The 18,456-nt window shown below is 36.0% G+C and overlaps 1 protein-coding gene and 1 pseudogene across 1 annotated transcript in view; one reads left to right on the top strand and one right to left on the bottom strand.

Annotated features, from left to right (window-relative positions):
- ZNRF2 (zinc and ring finger 2) overlaps positions 1-18,456 on the bottom strand; it is a 97,909-nt gene that overhangs the window by 10,664 nt on the left and 68,789 nt on the right. The window contains exon 3 of the mRNA XM_004762643.2: positions 2,563-2,668. Within this exon, the coding sequence (XP_004762700.2) occupies positions 2,563-2,668 (106 nt within the window). The remainder of the gene's footprint in view (positions 1-2,562; positions 2,669-18,456) is intronic.
- LOC101680815 lies at positions 10,345-10,910 on the top strand (annotated as a pseudogene).

Raw genomic sequence — 18,456 nt, 5'->3', positions numbered from 1 at the left:
GACTTGTCAGAGAGAGAGAGCACAAGCAGGAGGAGAACCAGACTCACTGCTGAGCAAGGAGCCTGATGCAATACTCGATGCCAGGACCAGGGATCATGACCTGCGCCAAAGGCAGATGCTTAACCGACTAAGCCACCCAGGTGTCCCATCTTATGATTTTAGTATCAAGTTTATACTATTTTCATAAAATAAGTGGGAGAACCTACAATCTTTTCCTACTATTTGAGGTGTTTACAATTGTTAACATGGTGTTCTTTGGATGTCTGGTAGAACCTGTTGTCAAACCATCTTTGTAGGCCTGTTTTTAGGTCTTGTCTTAATTTTTTAATATTTGTTGTTTTTCAAGGTTTGTCTTTAAAAAAAAATTTTTTTTAAAATTTATTTATTTTACAAAGAGAGACACAGGGAGAGAGGAACACAAGCAAGGGGAAGTAGGAGAGGGAGAAGCAGGCTTCCCACCAAGCAAGGATCCTGATATGCAGGCCTCGATGCCAGGACCTGGAGATCATGACCTGAGCTGAAGGCAGATACTACTTAACAACTGAGCCACACAGGCACCTCTCAAGGTTTGTCTTGTAATAGTTATTAGTCAACTCATATTTTCTATTTCTCTTTGAATCATTTTGGTAATTACTATATATCATAACATATAATTAATAATATATAATAAGTATATATTATATAAAATACAATGAACTGGAAATATAGTAATATTCTTAAGGAAATGGCCTGTTCTATTTATATTTTTAAATCAAAGACTGTAAAATTTTCCACAAAATTTTCCAATTATTTTTCAATTCTACTGTTTCTCAAGTTATCTGTCATTCCTATACTGTTCATTTTCTCCTTCTAGCGGCAAACCTGCCAGAGGCCTATTTTATTCATCTTTAAAGAACCAACTTTTGGCTTTGTTGGTCTCTACTCTAGTGTGTAATTTTTTTATTTCATTATTTTCTTCTCTCACCTTTATTATTTTGCTCTATTTTGTGTTTATTCATTTTTCTAATTTCTTAAGGAAGAACTTGTTTAATGATTTCGTCCTTCTTCTTACTCTAACACAAGCCTTCCAAGAATCACCCTAGAAAATGTCAAAAGGGTTTTTCATTCTTACTCAGTTTTGAGTAGTTTTAAGCTCCATTATGATTTCTTTTCTTTTTCGGGGGTGGGTGGGAGTAGGGAGAGAATCCTAAGGCAGCTCCACTCCCAGTGCGAGGCCCAACAGAGGGCTTGATCTCCAGACCCTGAGCTGAAATCATGAGTCAGACACTTAGCCAACTGAGTCACCCAGGCGCCCCTCCACTGTATTTCTTCTTTAATCTACAAATTACTTAATAGTATGTGTGAAGATTATTCATCTTTTATTACCAATATAGAACTAGTCAGAGAACAGCTAGCTTTCTGTATGGTACCGATTTTTTATAGTTTGCTAAAACTTCCTTATGGCCCAGTACACCATTAATTTCTGTATATTTCACCTGTGCTTGAAAAGAAAATGTACTAAATGGTAGGTGCAGATACACATACATCCATTAGACAAACCTGTTAACTGTACTGTTTGATTATTCTAGGTCTTGACTCGTTTTGTGTTTACCTGCTTGAGCCAATGAGAACTATGCTGAAATTTCCCATTATCATGACATTTTTGTCCACTTTTTCTGGCAGTTCTATAAATATTTACCTTGAGACTATGTTCTTCGGTTCACCCAAAACTGAGCTTTAAATACCTTTATGATACCATACTAGTAATATTTTTGTTAAGATTTATTTTGTCTGATATTAATTTAGCTTTGTCAGTTTGCTTGTAGTCCGTATTCACCCAGACATAATTTTCTATTTCTTCCTTCACTTTCACGTTTTTCTATATGCTTATGTTTACATGTGTTGCTCAGCAATGGCATATCCCAATCTTTCAATCTGCTTTCAACTGATGAGTTTTATTTAGATTTATTAAAATTCCTGATAATGGATTTATTTTTGCCTCATTTTGTATTATTTATTGTGTTCTCTATGCTTTTCCCCAACCACACCTTTAAATAAAATTTTACCTCATTCTTTTTATTGGTTTGAAATGTATGGTTTTCTATTTTTTTCTGTTTACCCTAAAAGATTTTTTTTTTTTTAATCTAAAAATCTCCCTATATTGCTCTGAAACCAAGAATACTTTATGAGACTCTAGATGGATGTTGGAGCCAAACAGAGGTGGCTAAAATCTTACCGCTTCCACTTACTAGCCATGTGACCTTGGATAGATTTTCTGTGGTCCCTCGGCTTATTCCCTCAATCATAAAATGGGATTGTTACAAGGTTTACAGGAGATTACCTAGCTAGATTGTCATGGACAATACCTGGGTAACAGCAGATGTTTAACAAATGGTAGATTTTTGGATACAAACAGATCTGGGCTTAAATCTTAGTTCTAGCAGGTAAAAAGGGCTGTTATTTTTAAGAAAAGAGGGTGTTTCAATTAAGAAGAAAACTTTTCAGCCCTAAGAACAATGTCTGAAATTTTGAGAAGCATCTCTTACTCTACTATCAACTTGGTAAACATAAAAGGAAACTTACCCTTTATGATATATGCATAGACAAGGCAGTCGTGCTATAGTATCTCCCTGCTGCAATTCTTCAAGACATATTGCACATTCCCCAGCATCTTTACTCAGTACATCCTCTGAGGAAAGAGAAAGTGAATTCAGGACAATAAAACTGAAAGATGAATTAATGGGACCACCACTTAGTAAAGAGTGGTGACTCTTTACCTTTTTTGTCATATTTGGCATATTTTGTCAGAAATACATAAAACATGTATTTGAAATACTATTCACAAGTCAGTGAATAATACTTACCTTTACTTAAAGACAGAATCTTATTTCCATTTACATTTCACTGAGGCATTACAGTAAGCAAGAACAGTGCAGAATCCTCCAACTTGCAAAGGACTTTGCTATAAAATTTCATCAGCAAGTCAGTTATTTGCAATTTGGAATTCATTTTCCTTCTCTTACTAATCAATATTAATTTAATGCCCAAGATAGCTTAAAAAAAAAAACTTAAGAGTATAATGTGGCTGAAAAGATATGAAAATACTATTATAATTTTTAAAATTCTAAAATAACAAAATTGGTGAGCTAAAAAGAAATCACCCTGAGTATGGACTTCTTAAAAAGGTCTGCTTAACTCAAGAAAATAAAAAAAAGGTAAAGGTTTGTGTAGACTCTGAAAGGGACTTTTGGAAACTTAAGGATTTCAGATATGCAACAATTCTTCTTACTCCTTTTCTAGAACAATGCCTGGCCATGCCAGGGAGCAATTAGACTGGCTTTCAGAGGGCCCTGCAGAGTGTTTAAAATAGTGCTACAGTAAAACCCTTTACAAAGTGAAAACTCCTTTTGGCGAGCGGGGGGATTCGTTCAATTGATGTTTTATACTAAAAATTTAAATTTTTTTTTAATGTTGAAGCTCAATTTTTTAAAGGATCTTGCCAAAAACAGAGTATGTTAGCCAGATAAAATGATGAACAACATGCCACTGCTAGAGAGTATGGAAAAACTGCCAAATGTATGAGAATGTATACTCAGTAAGTGTAGAGAAGGGAAAACTAAAGCAGGAAAACAATATGAATTTATACCACAAGTAACTAAATCCGTAGAAATAAAAATCAAACAGGCTGGAGAAAAGACTACACCAACCTCTATCTAAATGCTGGAAGTGCAAGGTTAAGTTCCTAAAATTATCTGGGTGGTTCTCCCACCCCTCCTATAAAAACCAACAAACTTAATTGTACGTATACCTGTAACTGTTCCCTGTAGAAAATGCATTCTCTAAGAGGCAGTTCGTCCTTCAGTTATTCATTTTGAGAGCACATTAGGAGGAAAACACAGACTCTATTTCTATCGGGTCTATACCAGCAGACAGATCATTTACCCATAAGACTAGAGGGGGTAATAGGGCAACCTCTACAGAAAAAGGCCTTGGCAAGAAAAATTTTTGTATTCAGAATCCAGGGAATATGGATGGGATGATTTTAGCCAACTACTAGGTAGTTCATAAGCCTATGTATGACAATCAGAAACTTGACCAGGATAAGTAAAGCCGGGTAAATGGAAAATGCTCTCATTAACACCCCCCTCTAGTATCTTATCCCCATTTTTCTCTTCTTCACCATGGAGGTCCCACCCTCTACCTCTACTCCACCCACCCAAAACCCTGACCCCAAGTCTTTCCTTCCTTCTCTTGATCTCCATTTTCTTTTATTGTTCTGGATCGCTTTCCACAGATTAATGTTTATGTAAAAAGTTTAATGTAAAAAAACAAAAAAAACCCAATCAGTGGCTGTTAATTGGTATACTGGAACCCACAAAAGGAGGCCACTCCACCGGCTCCACCCATGTCACAAATCTAAACCTAAATCTTTCTGCCTTTACGGAAAACACCTCACTATCAAGGCAACTTAACACCAGTCACAATCCTCCAAGTTGGCTTTAGGAGCTGTAGTTACCCTAGAAAACAGGGCCTTCCAGGCATTCCACTCCCTTTGTGGCTGCCTCTTCTAACACATAAAAGCCACTCTTGAGAAAATACCTTCGAAAGTAGTGGAGAAGCATTGCACTCCCTCAATATATGGATTATTTTCCCTTGAATAACGTACATCAAACCCATTGCTTAATTGTTTCAGTTTTGCATATGACACTAAGGATGACAGCAGTGAGAGGATGTGAAGGAGACACTAAAAGATCTTAGTAAAGGCCTGTAACTCCAAATAGTATATTCTCAGAGCATCAACTTCTTTCACTGCAAAGATATACCATGATAACACCACATCGTTAACAATGAATGTGAGTTATACAACAAACTTTAAAAAAAAAAGAGAAGACACTTTTTACCAAGTCTTTAAAAAAAAAAAAAATTTTTTTAAATGACCAAAAAAATCAACTTTAAGATGCATCTCATTTTCCAGAGCTGTTCAAGTATGAAAAAGGAACACTGTCTCAGAATTGGTGAAATATGATGTCACATTTTCTATCTTTTGGAATATATTACTATTGGATCTAGATTTAAATCAAAATGAACCATATAATCTCTATATTATCTTATTTAAGAAAAGGAGACAGATCAGCTTTTAAAAAATAAAGAAAAAGCACTATCATATTTCTGCCACATGCTACTATGTAACAGATTGTCAGCACTAAATGAAAAGAACTGAGTATCATTAAGTATAAGCTCCTGAATGTATTGTTCACAGAAAAGTTTATGGTGACCTATGACCAAATCTCAATTCTTTATTAGAATAGGTCTTTAAAAATCTTTTGATTTGGGAAAATTTTAGTATCTCGAAGGTCTTGGTTTTATACTGTTTTTAAGTAAATTTATTTTTGGTACAACAAAGACATATAATCTGCATATAATTAACAATAATGATATTTATTTTAAGAATATACTGCTATGCCTTGCAGGTACTAAGTTAAAAAGAATCATTTTAGTTTAATCTAAAATGCTATATTAAAAAAATTTTAAAAAAATAAATAAAAATAAATTAAAAAAATGCTCTATTAAAGTCAGCCATTTAATCGTAAGCTCCCTAAGCCCTAGTAATGAAAAATAATCAAAACTACATATTCTGTGTTAAGAGAGGTCTACCTACATACAACATCCCAAGCAAATTTCAATACAGAAGCCACCTATATTCACTGTAAATAGCTTCAAGTGAAACGATCTCTGCTTAGAAAATTAAAAGGTGGCCTAAACAGATGACAGCCAGTAATCAAACTGCATTTTGATAGGCAACCCTGAGTCAAAAGACAGTTCATTCACTGCAAAACCTGGGTTGCTGTCTCAAATAGCAAATGAGTAATTTTCAGATTTAAAATTCACTATGCAACATGGTTCATTTTTGCCTACATGGGGGTTTGCTAGAATAGTCCCCTCTCCCATCCCATTATGACAGTGTCCTTCCATTCAAAGGAGTTTTGAGCTGGGTAATGGGAAACATTCAGAGTTAAATATGGTTGGGAAAAACCACTATACCCAGGACACTGAAGACAGCTGGGGAAAAAAATGTTAAAAATCTTTAGCTAGTCAGTGTCATTCACAAAGGTAATACTATAAGCAATATTTAGTCAACATTTCAGTACTGCAATACATCAAAGGCAGACTATTAATAGTCAAAATTGTTATTAGAGAAGTAGAGAAAGGAACACTAAGAGACTTAACTTCCATAGTTAGCTAATCTGGATTCCAGCTCTCCACAAGCATTTATAAACCAGAGGCACTAAAGATAGTTAATAGGAAACTACACTTTTACTGCTTTTTCAAATGTTGCTGTTGTCCTACCTAAACATTTGGAACACCAGAAGTTAAATCATTGTACTGTTTATCAGTCTCATTTTTTTTGTCTTATTCATATGGTGTGGGCATTAATTTAAATATACTGATACCGGATAAGAAGAATTAAACTAGGAAGAGAGCAATGTTTTCTCACTAAAGGTGGGCACCACAATTACTTGGGTAGGCATTCTATCTCAATACAGAAGAAAGTAAATTATACATACATGGGGCCCATCCCTAGAGATTCTGAAATCTACACCTGTCTCAGAAACACAACTGCTATCAATTGTACAGTATGGTAAAGTTGAAAGAACATAAGATTTAAAGTTGAAAATAGGAATTTCTATCCTCCCAGTTAGCTATGTAACCTCCAAAATGTTGCTCAACTTTTGAGTTTTCTTTTAGTCTTCTTTAATATTGGTATAAAAAAAGGTACTAAAAATATTATAGAGAGGATATTTTAAAGAATTATGTGAAAGGGGCATCTGGGTGGCTCAGTGGGTTAAAGCCTCTGCCTTCAGCTCAGGTCATAATTCCAGGGTCCTGGGAATGAGGCCCACATCGGGCTCTCTGTTCAGCAGGGAGCCTGCTACCCCCCTGCACCCCCACCTGCCTCTTTGCCAACTTGTGATCTCTGTCAAATAAATAAAATCTTTTCAATAATAAAGAAAGAAAGAATTATGTGGAAAACTTTATCCAAATTATCGAAACATTATACAAAATATTCATTGTTATTACCATTTTTTTTTTTCAGAAAGTACTTTTCAGACCTCCCCCAAAACAAAGCTGGTCATTTTTCTATCTTTTTCTCCTCATTCTGGTACTGTAGTTGTTTGAACTTCACATGATGTCATTAATAATTCCATGGCCACCAGAAACTTCTACAGGATAATCTTGACCTATCCATTTCTAGAGACCTATTATAGTTTCAAGGGTGGGAAAAAGTCCATGAAACAACACTGCCCGATTTTTCAATGTTCTGGCTTCATTCTATATTTAAAAGTACTATAAATGTCCCCTCTGTTACGTATCTTTACATATAGTTAACATTCTCTATTTATTAATCCTATGACGTAACTAATGTTACCTCTATTTTACAGATAAGGAAACTGAGGCTCGAAGAAGTAAAGTAACTTAGCAGAAATTACTAACCTAAGTTCTAGGATTAGGTTTCAATTTTAGGCTAAGTCGTTTACTACATGAATTTTGCTACAAGAAACAATTTCACTTTAAAATAGCATAAAGAGTGAAGCAAATGACCTGTTTCAGGCTACCTTAAGTATGAAATACTCAAGAGAGAGATGGCTACGTATTTAGAAGAAGTATATTCAAGACTGGTCATATGCTTTATCATCTGGAGCTTGATTAAGCTGTCAAAACTGGTATCAGAAATGAGCTTACACTTTACTGCTTACTTCCTTGTATGAACTTTTCTATGGTGACAGAAATAGTCTTTTTTTCTGTGCTACCTAACTGAAAGCTACTAGCCACATATGGCCTGAAAATAGCACTTGAAATGTGGTCAGCATAACTGAAAAACTGAATTTTAAACTTTCTTTCATTTTAGTAAAATACAAAACCTGAAAATAATGTGACAGATAAGCAACATACATTTATAAACTAATTAAAAACTTCTGTAGATTGCTATTTCACTTATAGCCTCAAGCTCTTACTTTGCATTGCCCAAAAAATTACTTAAAATTCAAGCAGCCAAATATGCAAAATTAAAATATTTAGCAAGTACAAGCACATATCCATATAGTTATTGCAGATCAAGACATGAAAAAAAAAGCAGACAGCCCAAAAAAAAAAAACCCAAAAACAAAAAAAACAAACCCTTTCGAAAAGAAAGAGAACAAATAAGACCAAATTTGTTAGAGGCAGCCCAGAAAACTCCATGCGAAAATTTCATAATCATCACAACTTTATTTTCAGATCAAGCATCCAAACAGATATATGATCTTTTCAGCAAATACAATGCCAAGCACTACTATGATCAGGCATGTTACCTGAAGACTTATTTTTTGTTCTTGAACCCTCAATGATAGCAGTAGAAAACAAAAGCAGCTGAAATGTGAAATAATCCCTAGAAAAATCAAGAATTAAAAAAATTCATAACATTAGTAAGAAGCAATTACTCAAAGAATGAAAAATAGGGGCTCACAGGGCTTATTAATAAATACTTTCAGAAATAAATTTATCTCCAATGGACTTAAAAGACAAAGTTAACATTAGATTATAGATCCCGTGAGCTGCTACTGTACTTAAATATCGTAAGGGGAACTAGAAATTATACTTAACAGTGGGAAACTGCCATTTTCACTATAAGACAAATACATAAATAAAAACATGGGAATGACCTTTATTAAAACGCCTAAAACTCAAAGTTCATGGTCAACATCTGTTTTTATCCTTTTTAGACACTGATTCAACTAGGAATTGCTGGCTTCCTCTGCCTTGACGCCACTGATCATTACTACATCAATGTTGTCTTTAAATATAACTGAAAACTGACTAAACACACAGCTACTTTTCATCTGTATTGTTAGAAACAATTTAATATTAAGACTATTTCTTTAAAAGTGGATAGAACTTGTGACTCTTCTGATGACTTTTTAAGGAAAAATGTGTATTCCTGGAAATATTTTTGGAAATACAGACATTTGGCACCTTCTCCAAGAAAATAAAAATGTAAGTGGAATGAAATGGAACCCACACTAAAGACTTTAAAAGGTAAAATATACAAAAGGAACACAGACTCAATAAATAGATTTAGCTTTCTTAGGCCTTTTGTTCTTAACTTACTTTAAGAGGCTAGCTAGGGGGCTAGCCTGGGTGGCTCAGTGGGTTAAGCTGCTGCCTTCGGCTCAGGTCATGTTCTCAGGTTCCTGGGATTGAGTCCCACATTGGGCTCTCTGCTCAGCAGGGAACCTGCTTCTCTCTCTCTCTCTCTCTCTCTCTCTCTGCCTGCCTCTCTGTATACTGTGATCTCTGTCAAATAAATAAATAAAATCTTAAAAAAAAAAAAAAAAGGCTAGCTAGGGTTGAGTATTATATAAAATTAGGTATATAACAAACTGCCAGAAGTCATACAAGTCACCCAAGAAATTATTAGGTTACCAAATTATTCCCTAATCTTCAAATCAAGGCAACTTTCTTATGCCCCCTCCGTCACAAATGAACAATAAACCAAAATTCCCACACACACACTGACTTGTAAACTCTAAACCAGTTATTTTCTCAGACAAGTTATCCACATTAAAAAGTAAAGGAATATTCTGCAACTGCTGAACACATACAAAAATAGAAAATACAGACTTTGAACTAAACTTAAATTTGGTCCACCTTTGTTTTCAATCACTGCAGAGAGAAAAACAACAGTCCTAAACATACAAAAAGGCTGATTTTCAAGCTTCATTTCTTATTGTGTACGTTTAAAATTAGATTAATGTGTTAAATTATAATGTAGGCTATTAATAGCAATACAGAGAAAGTTAAGCAACCTGGGTAATAGGATATAACAACAACAACAAAAAAACCCTGTTATTTATACACAGTTCTAGGTTCAAATTCCAACTCTTCGACTTACTTAGCAATATGAGAATAACAATACCTATGTCATAGGGGAGTGGTAAGAATTAAGTAAGACCTGTGAAATGTCTAGCACTGTAGCTGGCAAGCACCAGGCAAGTTCTGAAGATTAGCTATGTCACCACCAGCAAGAAAAGGATTCTTCCTCTGAGTTTGTTTTCTCCAATCTGAAGAAATGATGGAACCCACTCCACCAGTCTCTTACGATTGTTGGGAAGATCTAATGAGACAGTACAAATGGGAGAAGACAGTCCCATAGAAAAAATAACATGCTTGGACTTCAGACAAAGTGCAAACCTCTTTAAGCCTCATTTTTCTTCAACTAAACTGCAGGTCGTAATACCTTTATCTCATATGGTCTTTAATACTGACGATTAAAAACAAAAGAGCTAATAAATGTGAAAACAAAAATGTTAAAACACTTAGACCAGATCCAAGATGGCGGCCAGCAGGAGGCTGATGAAGGAGCTTGAAGAAATCCGCAAATGTGGAATGAAAAACTTCCGTAACATCCAGGTTGATGAAGCTAATTTATTGACTTGGCAAGGGCTTATTGTTCCTGACAGCCCTCCATATGATAAGGGGGCCTTCAGAATCGAAATCAACTTTCCAGCAGAGTACCCATTCAAACCACCGAAGATCACATTTAAAACAAAGATCACCCAAACATCGATGAAAAGGGGCAGGTCTGTCTGCCAGTAATTAGTGCTGAAAACTGGAAGCCAGCAACCAAAACCGACCAAGTAATCCAGTCCCTCATAGCACTGGTGAACGACCCCCAGCCCGAGCACCCACTTCGGGCTGACCTAGCTGAAGAATACTCTAAGGACCGTAAAAAATTCTGTAAGAACGCTTAAGAGTTTACAAAGAAATACAGGGAGAAGCGACCTGTGGACTAAACTCTGCCGCGACCGATTCCAGCGAGTGTGAGCGGAGACCCTGAACAGCGCATTCAGACACCCCGCAAAGCAGGACTCTGGAAAATTGACACGTGCCGCCGCCTGGCGTTTGCTTGTAGCAGTTACTAACTTTCTACAGTTTTCTTAATCAAAAGTGGTCTAGGTAACCTGTAAAGAAAGGATTAAAAATTTAAGATGTTCTAAAAAAAAAAAAAAAAAAAGTTAAAACACTTAAAAGGTCTGAGCTATTAACAATATAAAAATTTTACTAGAGCATTCTTGAAGTAAACTGAAAAATATCAACTCAAATGGTATTATAGCATAGAAAAAATACATATTATGTCAGAATTATCAGATTTATGGAACTAGGGCTCCATCATTTTGTTAAAATGAATCTGAGAAGGAGTATTACAATGTGTATGTCTACTGCTCATGTTGACTAAAGCTGAAGCACGTCTGTCCTGACAGTTCTCCTGAGGCTGAAAGACAATTAGTAGGCTAATAAGTACCATATAAAGGTCACAAACTCAAATGCCTAAAGGGAGGATAACCAGAAAACATTCAAAGAGCAACTCAACTTTTTAATCTTTGTGTAAGAAAAAGGAAGAGCACAGTTGTGATGATGAATGCCAACTGAATCTGGTCTCAGTATTAAGGATGAAGAGGTAATTGCAACAAACTGATGCACGAGGTCCCATGATGAGGGGGGCGGGGGCACTTGCTACTCTAGCCGAATAAGGGCCCCAGGGGCGCCTGGGTGGCTCAGTGGGTTAAAGCCTCTGCCTTCGGCTCAGATCATGGTCTCAGGATCCTGGGATGGAGCCCCACATCAGGCTCTCTGCTCAGCGGGGAGCCTGCTTCCTCCCTCTCTCTCTGCCTACTTGTGATCTCTGTTTGTCAAATAAATAAATAAAATCTTTAAAAAAAAAAAAAAAAAAGAACGGCCGCAGTGTGGCCAGATGTTGTGTTTCAAGCAGCTACAAATTGAGGTTTTTAAGTGAAATGTCTCATTCTGCAAAACAGTGACTGATAAAAACCCATGTTGATACTGTGTAAGCCAATTAAGAGAATGTGGTCAGATGCAGTGGATACTCTGCAGCCTCTAATGAAGACGGTAAATTCAGGAGGGGAGGGAACCCTGTGCACTCTGCTTCCTCTAGCACGTAGCATACTGTTTTACACACTGTAAGTACTTGATAAATACTTTTTGAACAACTGATAAAGCAACAGATTTCAGCAGATCACAGAAAACACCCCAAACCTGGGGGTGGTTGTTTCAGTGACCTGGGCACTTTGCAGACTGATGACTATTCAGATAAGCTCAGACCTGTTTTCTGTTATGTGTACTGATTTTTTTACCAACAAGGTTATCAGGCAATCAACCAGAAAGCACTGGACATATACTGAGTTTGCCAACAAATACTTATAGGTTGATTACTATGTACAGGTAAAGTATTGAAAGTTATGTATGCACAGGAAAGTTACTGAAAATGTCCAGTCTAGGAACTCTGACAGTAACAGCTAGGAAACGATGGCAACAGAGACTTCTTTCTTGATTCCCTTTCACCTGACTACTAAATTACTAGAATAATGGTGACTAATTGCTGATCCTGGACAATCTAAATCTAGATTCATCTGAACCTCATGTAATGGAAGCAAGAAAGAGCAAAAATAAAAAGGCTTTTTAACAAATCTTCTAAGGACAGGGAAAATACACTCATTTGTAAGGTTTATTTCTTTTCAATAGGCCTGCTCAAAGTCTACCAATTCTTAAGGTGTTCAGGCAATCAATCAGGAGTATTTGAATGACTCTCATGGGGTCAAGAGAACCAGGCTGCTTTGACACTGAGAAATCAAAAAAAGCCACCAAACTGGGCTAAAGACAGAACTCGCTCTGCACCCAAGAGGGAAGGAAGAAGAAGAGGGAAGAAGAGGGAAACTTCTTTCCTAACACCTTCAAACAAACAGGGTTTCGTGTGTGCCAAATTAATGATCACCAGGCTCTTCTTTCTAGCAGAGAAAGAAGTAACACTATCATCTACATGTGTGGCAACAGATTCTACAACTGCTGACATTATGTAAGAGAGAAAGGTCATGAGCTATCTAAGTATTCACAGCAGTGGGAATGAAGGTAAACCAAGCTGAAGTACAGCAGTGTCAGAAAGAATGAAGGGAAGGAAGCCAACAAGGCATGGAGGGACAAGACAACCTTATAAAGCAGAAGTTCCTAGAACCAAAACCTGAAATTTTTTAATTTAGTATTCCAGAGAAAGGGAAGAAGAAAGGGCACTGCAGAAAACTAAATTAGTAATCTAGAAAAAATGTCATTTAAGTAACTCAAAACAAAACAAAACTCCAAAAATTCATGAATGAAAACATAAGACACAGAGGACAAATTCAGCTCTAATACTGAAATTATAGAAACTAAAGAACAAGAAAAACACAGAAAGAAGTACTAATCAAAGAAATACTAGAAGAAAATAATCCTTGAGCTGACTGAAGACTCAAGTTTTAAACTGAAAGGGCTCGTGAAGCTTTAAGCAGGATTAATCAGAGATAGGAGTAGGGTGGAAAAACACTAAAACAGACATATCCTGGGAAAAAACAGAATTCCAACCTTCAAAACATAAAATCGACCTGTACGCTTCCAAAATGTAAAGAACAAGCAACTTAAAATGAAAAATGATGAAACCTCGCCAGATTTCTCATGTACAATACTAGTAGTTAGATAACAGAACAATTTTATAGACTTAAAAAAAAAAAAAAAAACCCAAACCTGAAGTAACAGTATCCCGTATTCTATACAAAGGTAAGCCAGAAACATCCAGGCATGCAACAGCTCATTAAGTATATAATACATGAAAGGCTGTCTAAGGAAATTATTCATGGAAATGCTTCTAACAAAAGAAAATGAGAAGAACAAAAATCTCAATAAACAGAAAAATCAAGAGTATGAAAAAATTGTAGTGAGCAACTAAACATGTGTAAGTAAAACGTGAATAAATAATACTTTGACTAAAACGGTTATCATTATCATAACCACCGGTTTTTTATTTTGTTTTTGTTTTTTTAGAGTTTATTCATTTGTTTGACAGAGAGAGATCTCGTAGGCAGAGAGAGAGAGAAGCAGGATCCCCGCTATGCAGAGAGCCTGAAGCCAGGCTTGATCCCAGGACCCTGGGACCATGATCTAAGCTAAAGGCAGAGGCTTTAACCCACTAAGCCACCAAGGCGCCTCCCCCACCCCTTTTTTTAAAGAGAGAGATCACAAATAAACATAACCATAGGTTTTTTAAATGAAAACAGTATTTCACCAATGCAAACTTAATGATGTAAAATATAAACTGTTTCATAACATCCCAGAGTTACAGATAGTAAGGGAAGGAGGTGGGAGAAAGAGCACAAAGAAAACCCTTAATTTTGGTGGAGTATGACAGAAAAATATGTTGAAAGATACACACTGAAGTAAGGTACTCGACACAGGAATAACAAGATGAATAGTAAAAGTTGTGGATTAATTCAGAGGGAAAAGAAAGCAACTTATCAATCCAGAGAAGCTGGAAAAGAACAAAGTAAAATAAAAACTATAAAATAAGTGACAGAACAACACGAAATTTGTCAGCTGTAATATAAAATATGTATATTGAATAGTTTAACAGATCATCATAGATCTACTACTCAGTCTCAGCAAATCAACTTATTTGCCATGAATTCAAACAAACAAACAAACAAACAACTTACAGGGAAGCACCTATCCTAGAGCACACACAAACATGTAACAGCTCAGGAGTGAAGATGAAAAAGAAAAGGAAAAAAACAACTTACAAAATGGAGTAAGAACATTCCAGAAAGCAGGAGCAGTGTGTATCTAGAAGCTTAAGAAAGAGCACACATTCCTGAAATCACAGGGGTAAAAGGAAGTCAGAAACAAGAAAAATAAATTGCAAAGAAAGAAAGTGTTAAAAACAAAGAGAAAAAATGGTATCTATTGAAAACAAAAGAGATCCAACTGCATATATACAGCCAAAGATGAAATAAAAGGGGCACCTGGGTGGCTCAGTGGGTTAAGCCTCTGCCTTCAGCTCAGGTCATGATCCCAGGGTCCTAAGATCAAGCCCCACATCGGCCTCTATGCTAGGCGGGGAGCCTGCTTCCTCCTCCCTCTCCCTCTCTCTCTCTGCCTGCTTCTCAAAATCTTTAAAAAACAAAAAGGAAAGAAAAGAAAGAAAATAGAACTGGAGCTGCATATTTGAAGCAGATAATGAGTCCCAGAAGAGAAACTAGCCATGAAAACCCAAATCTATTTTAAAAAATATCCTACTGGTCTCAGACTTCTCCAAAGTAGCATTTTAACACTACAGGACTGGAAGAATGTTTATAATACCCTCCAGGAAAGAAAGTGTAACCCAAAGATTTCACACCTAAACAAGAAGTCTAGAAAACTTATCTCCCATGAGCCCTTCTTAAAGGATTTACATGAGAATGAACTTCAGCTCATCAAGAGATGCCAAGGCAAAAGGACCCATAGTGAGAACTGAATCCACTTCACTGTACAATCAAAATAAATGTGAGAATTGCAATTAGATGATGTATAAATTGAATACCTAAATAAAGGCAAAGAGCTAATTATTATCTTTAATAACTGGGTGTCAAAAAGTATCATTTAAAGCTGACAAAGCAAGTAACAGAAGTATAAATATATTTAATATTACTAGATGTAAACAGATAATGTAATAACCAAAATCAAGATCTAGAAGAAGGAAAGAAATTGGGGTGCCTGGGTGGCTCAGTTGTTGAATTCAAACAAACAAAAAAAGTGTCTGACTCTGACTCAGGTCATGATTTCAGGGTCCTGGGATCCAGCCTGACATGGGGCTCCCCACTCAGTGAAGAGTCTGTTTCTCCCTCTCCCTATGCCCCTCCCCCCCGCTCATTCTCTCAAAATCTTAAAAAGGGGGGGGGTATCATTTCATTCATCATTTCATATTTCATCATTGCTCAAAGAAATTAATAGTGTGTAAAAATATGAGTATCAATGTTATTATATAGTTATAGTTACACTTATGAAATTAATCTCTTAAAAAAGAAATACAGTTCTTCCTAACTAAAGCAGAAATATGGAGCAAAGAAAAACTGGCTACTTGGTCAATATTTTTAAAAAGCTATAAAAACAAAAAGCAGAATACAAAACGCCAGAATTAAAACTAGCTTCATTACTAAATGTAAATGGGCTAATCCAACACAGTTTAAAAAAAGAAAAAGGAGGATTAGATTGGATCCCAAATAAAATTAACCCTGTATTGTACACAAGAACCATATCTGAAACAAAAGATGAAAGATGAAAATAAAAGGAAAACACTAATCAGGCAAATACAAACAAACAAAAAGAATTATATTCAATATCATATGAGGTCATAGTGCAAAAAGCATTAAAGGAGACACAAGAGACACAGTACCCTTTAAACATCGAAAGATGCAATTTGCACCTACGTTATAGTAATTATGTAGTAACAAAATCATAGCAATATTCTATAAAGTAAAGAAGTACAGGCAATACAAATAAAAAAAGAAACATCAGCAGTAAACGTAAATTCACCTCAATCCATGACAAATCAAGTGAGAAACAAGATGGATATGGAAGACCTTAAACTGAACATGAATATGGAAAATGTTCGCCAAAAATTACCACATATTTAACCACAAAGAAAAACTTAGTAGGGGGCGCCTGGGTGGCTCAGTGGGTTAAGCCACTGCCTTCCCCTCGGGTCATGATCTCAGGGTCCTGGGATGGAGTCCCACACCGGGCTCTCTGCTCAGCAGGGAGCCTGCTTCTCTCTCTCTCTCTCTCTCTCTCTCTGCCTGCCTCTCCATCTACTTGTGATCTCTATCAAATAAATAAATAAAATCTTTTAAAAATAAATAAATAAATAAATAAATAAAAGAAAAACTCAGTGAATTAAAATACAAAAATAGTACAGAGAGCATCCTCTGATCATAATATAGTAAAACTAGAAAACAAACAGAGAAACTGGAAGAAAAAGGCACCTAACTCCTAGGAATTTAAAGACTCTCACTTAACTTCTGAGTTAAAGAAGCGATCCCCAAAATATACAATATCTATACAAGAAGAAAGTAACAGTGATAAAAATACTATATATCAGAATCTGTAAGAGAAAAACTCACAACCTTGCATATTTATTACGAAAAAGGAAGGAAGAGGGTGCCCGGGTGGCTCAGTTGTCTGCTTAAGCCTCTGCCTTCGACTCAGGTCATGATCTCAGGGTCCCGGGATCGAGTCCCACCTCAGGCTCTCTGCTTGGCAAGGAGCCTGCTTCCTCCCCACTGCCTGCCTCTCTGCCTACTCGTCATCTCTCTGTCAAATAAATAAATAAAATCTTAAAAAAAAAAAAAAAAGGAAAGGGAAGAAGGAAGAAAGGAAAGGAAAAAAGAAGGAAGAACGAAAGAAAACTAATTAATACCTCCCAGTAGACAAGGAAAAGCACATCTAAGGAAATCAGAAAAAAATAAGTATTTTTAAAAGCCGGAGAAATGAATTTTAGAATAGGAAAAAAATGGTAGACCCAAAGGTATCTACGACCAATAATAAAAAGGGTGAAAGACAGCAAACACTGATACATTAAGTTAAGAAAAAATTGGGAAAATATCACATTTTGGCAGAAAATAAATCCTTAAGATACTTATTTGATAAGAATACACAGCAATGAAATATGTAATTTTCTACTTTAAAGAAGCAAAACAGACTGAAGGCAGAAATCCAAACAGATCAATTTCTATAGAAATCAGAGACAGCTGTCCTGGAGCGATCCTCAAAAAGCATGAGGCCCAGACACTTCCACAGAGAGTTATACCAAACCTTTGAAGTTCAGATGATTTGAATGCTATTTATACAGCTGCAGAGCATAGAAAAAGGAAATCTAAATGATTTCTTCTGAAGCAAGCATAACATTGATTCCAAGACTCAAAAAAGATTACCCCCACACCAGTCCAATCTCAGTTTTACAAAAATCCTAACTGAGATACTAGAAAATACACTCCAGCACTACACTGAAGGTAAAACTCCAAGTATTATCAGAAATAACAAATTCACATACATCATGGACCAAAGGGTTCCAGGACTGTATCCCACAGACCTACTCATACACATACAAAACACCGGGAACAATTTAACATCCATCAATAAGGGACTGGTTCATCAACTGTGGCTCACCCACCTATAAAATATAAGGTAATTGTAAAAAACCATGAAATTCATTTGGAATAATTTCCAGGACATATTATGAATAAAAAACTTGAAGTTCAGAACCATCTAAAGCATGGTATCACCATATAAAAAGTGTGGGGGCAGATTATGTGTATATATTTACATAAGCATTAAGTATTTCTGGAAGGGTAACAAGAACGGTAGGACTGGCTGCCCCTGGAAAGGGTGACTGAGGCACTGAGGTGAGAGGGAGCCTTCACTTGATATTCTTTGTGCCTCTTTGCTTTGGGAGCACGGCAAACATGTTATTCAAACACAAAATTAAAAACAGTTAACACAAAAAAAGTGAGCTAAAAGTCAGCAGGTGAATGCAAACAAAAAGAAATTATTGGGAAACAATTCTCTATGGGTCTCTCATGTCTC

The sequence above is a fragment of the Mustela putorius genome, unplaced genomic scaffold (genome assembly GCF_011764305.1).
Source record: "Mustela putorius furo isolate JIRA1106 unplaced genomic scaffold, ASM1176430v1.1 tig00003845_pilon_pilon_pilon, whole genome shotgun sequence".
NCBI lineage: Eukaryota > Metazoa > Chordata > Mammalia > Carnivora > Mustelidae > Mustela > Mustela putorius.
Note: the sequence above shows the minus strand (reverse complement) of the source record. Positions and strands in the feature narration are given on the sequence as shown.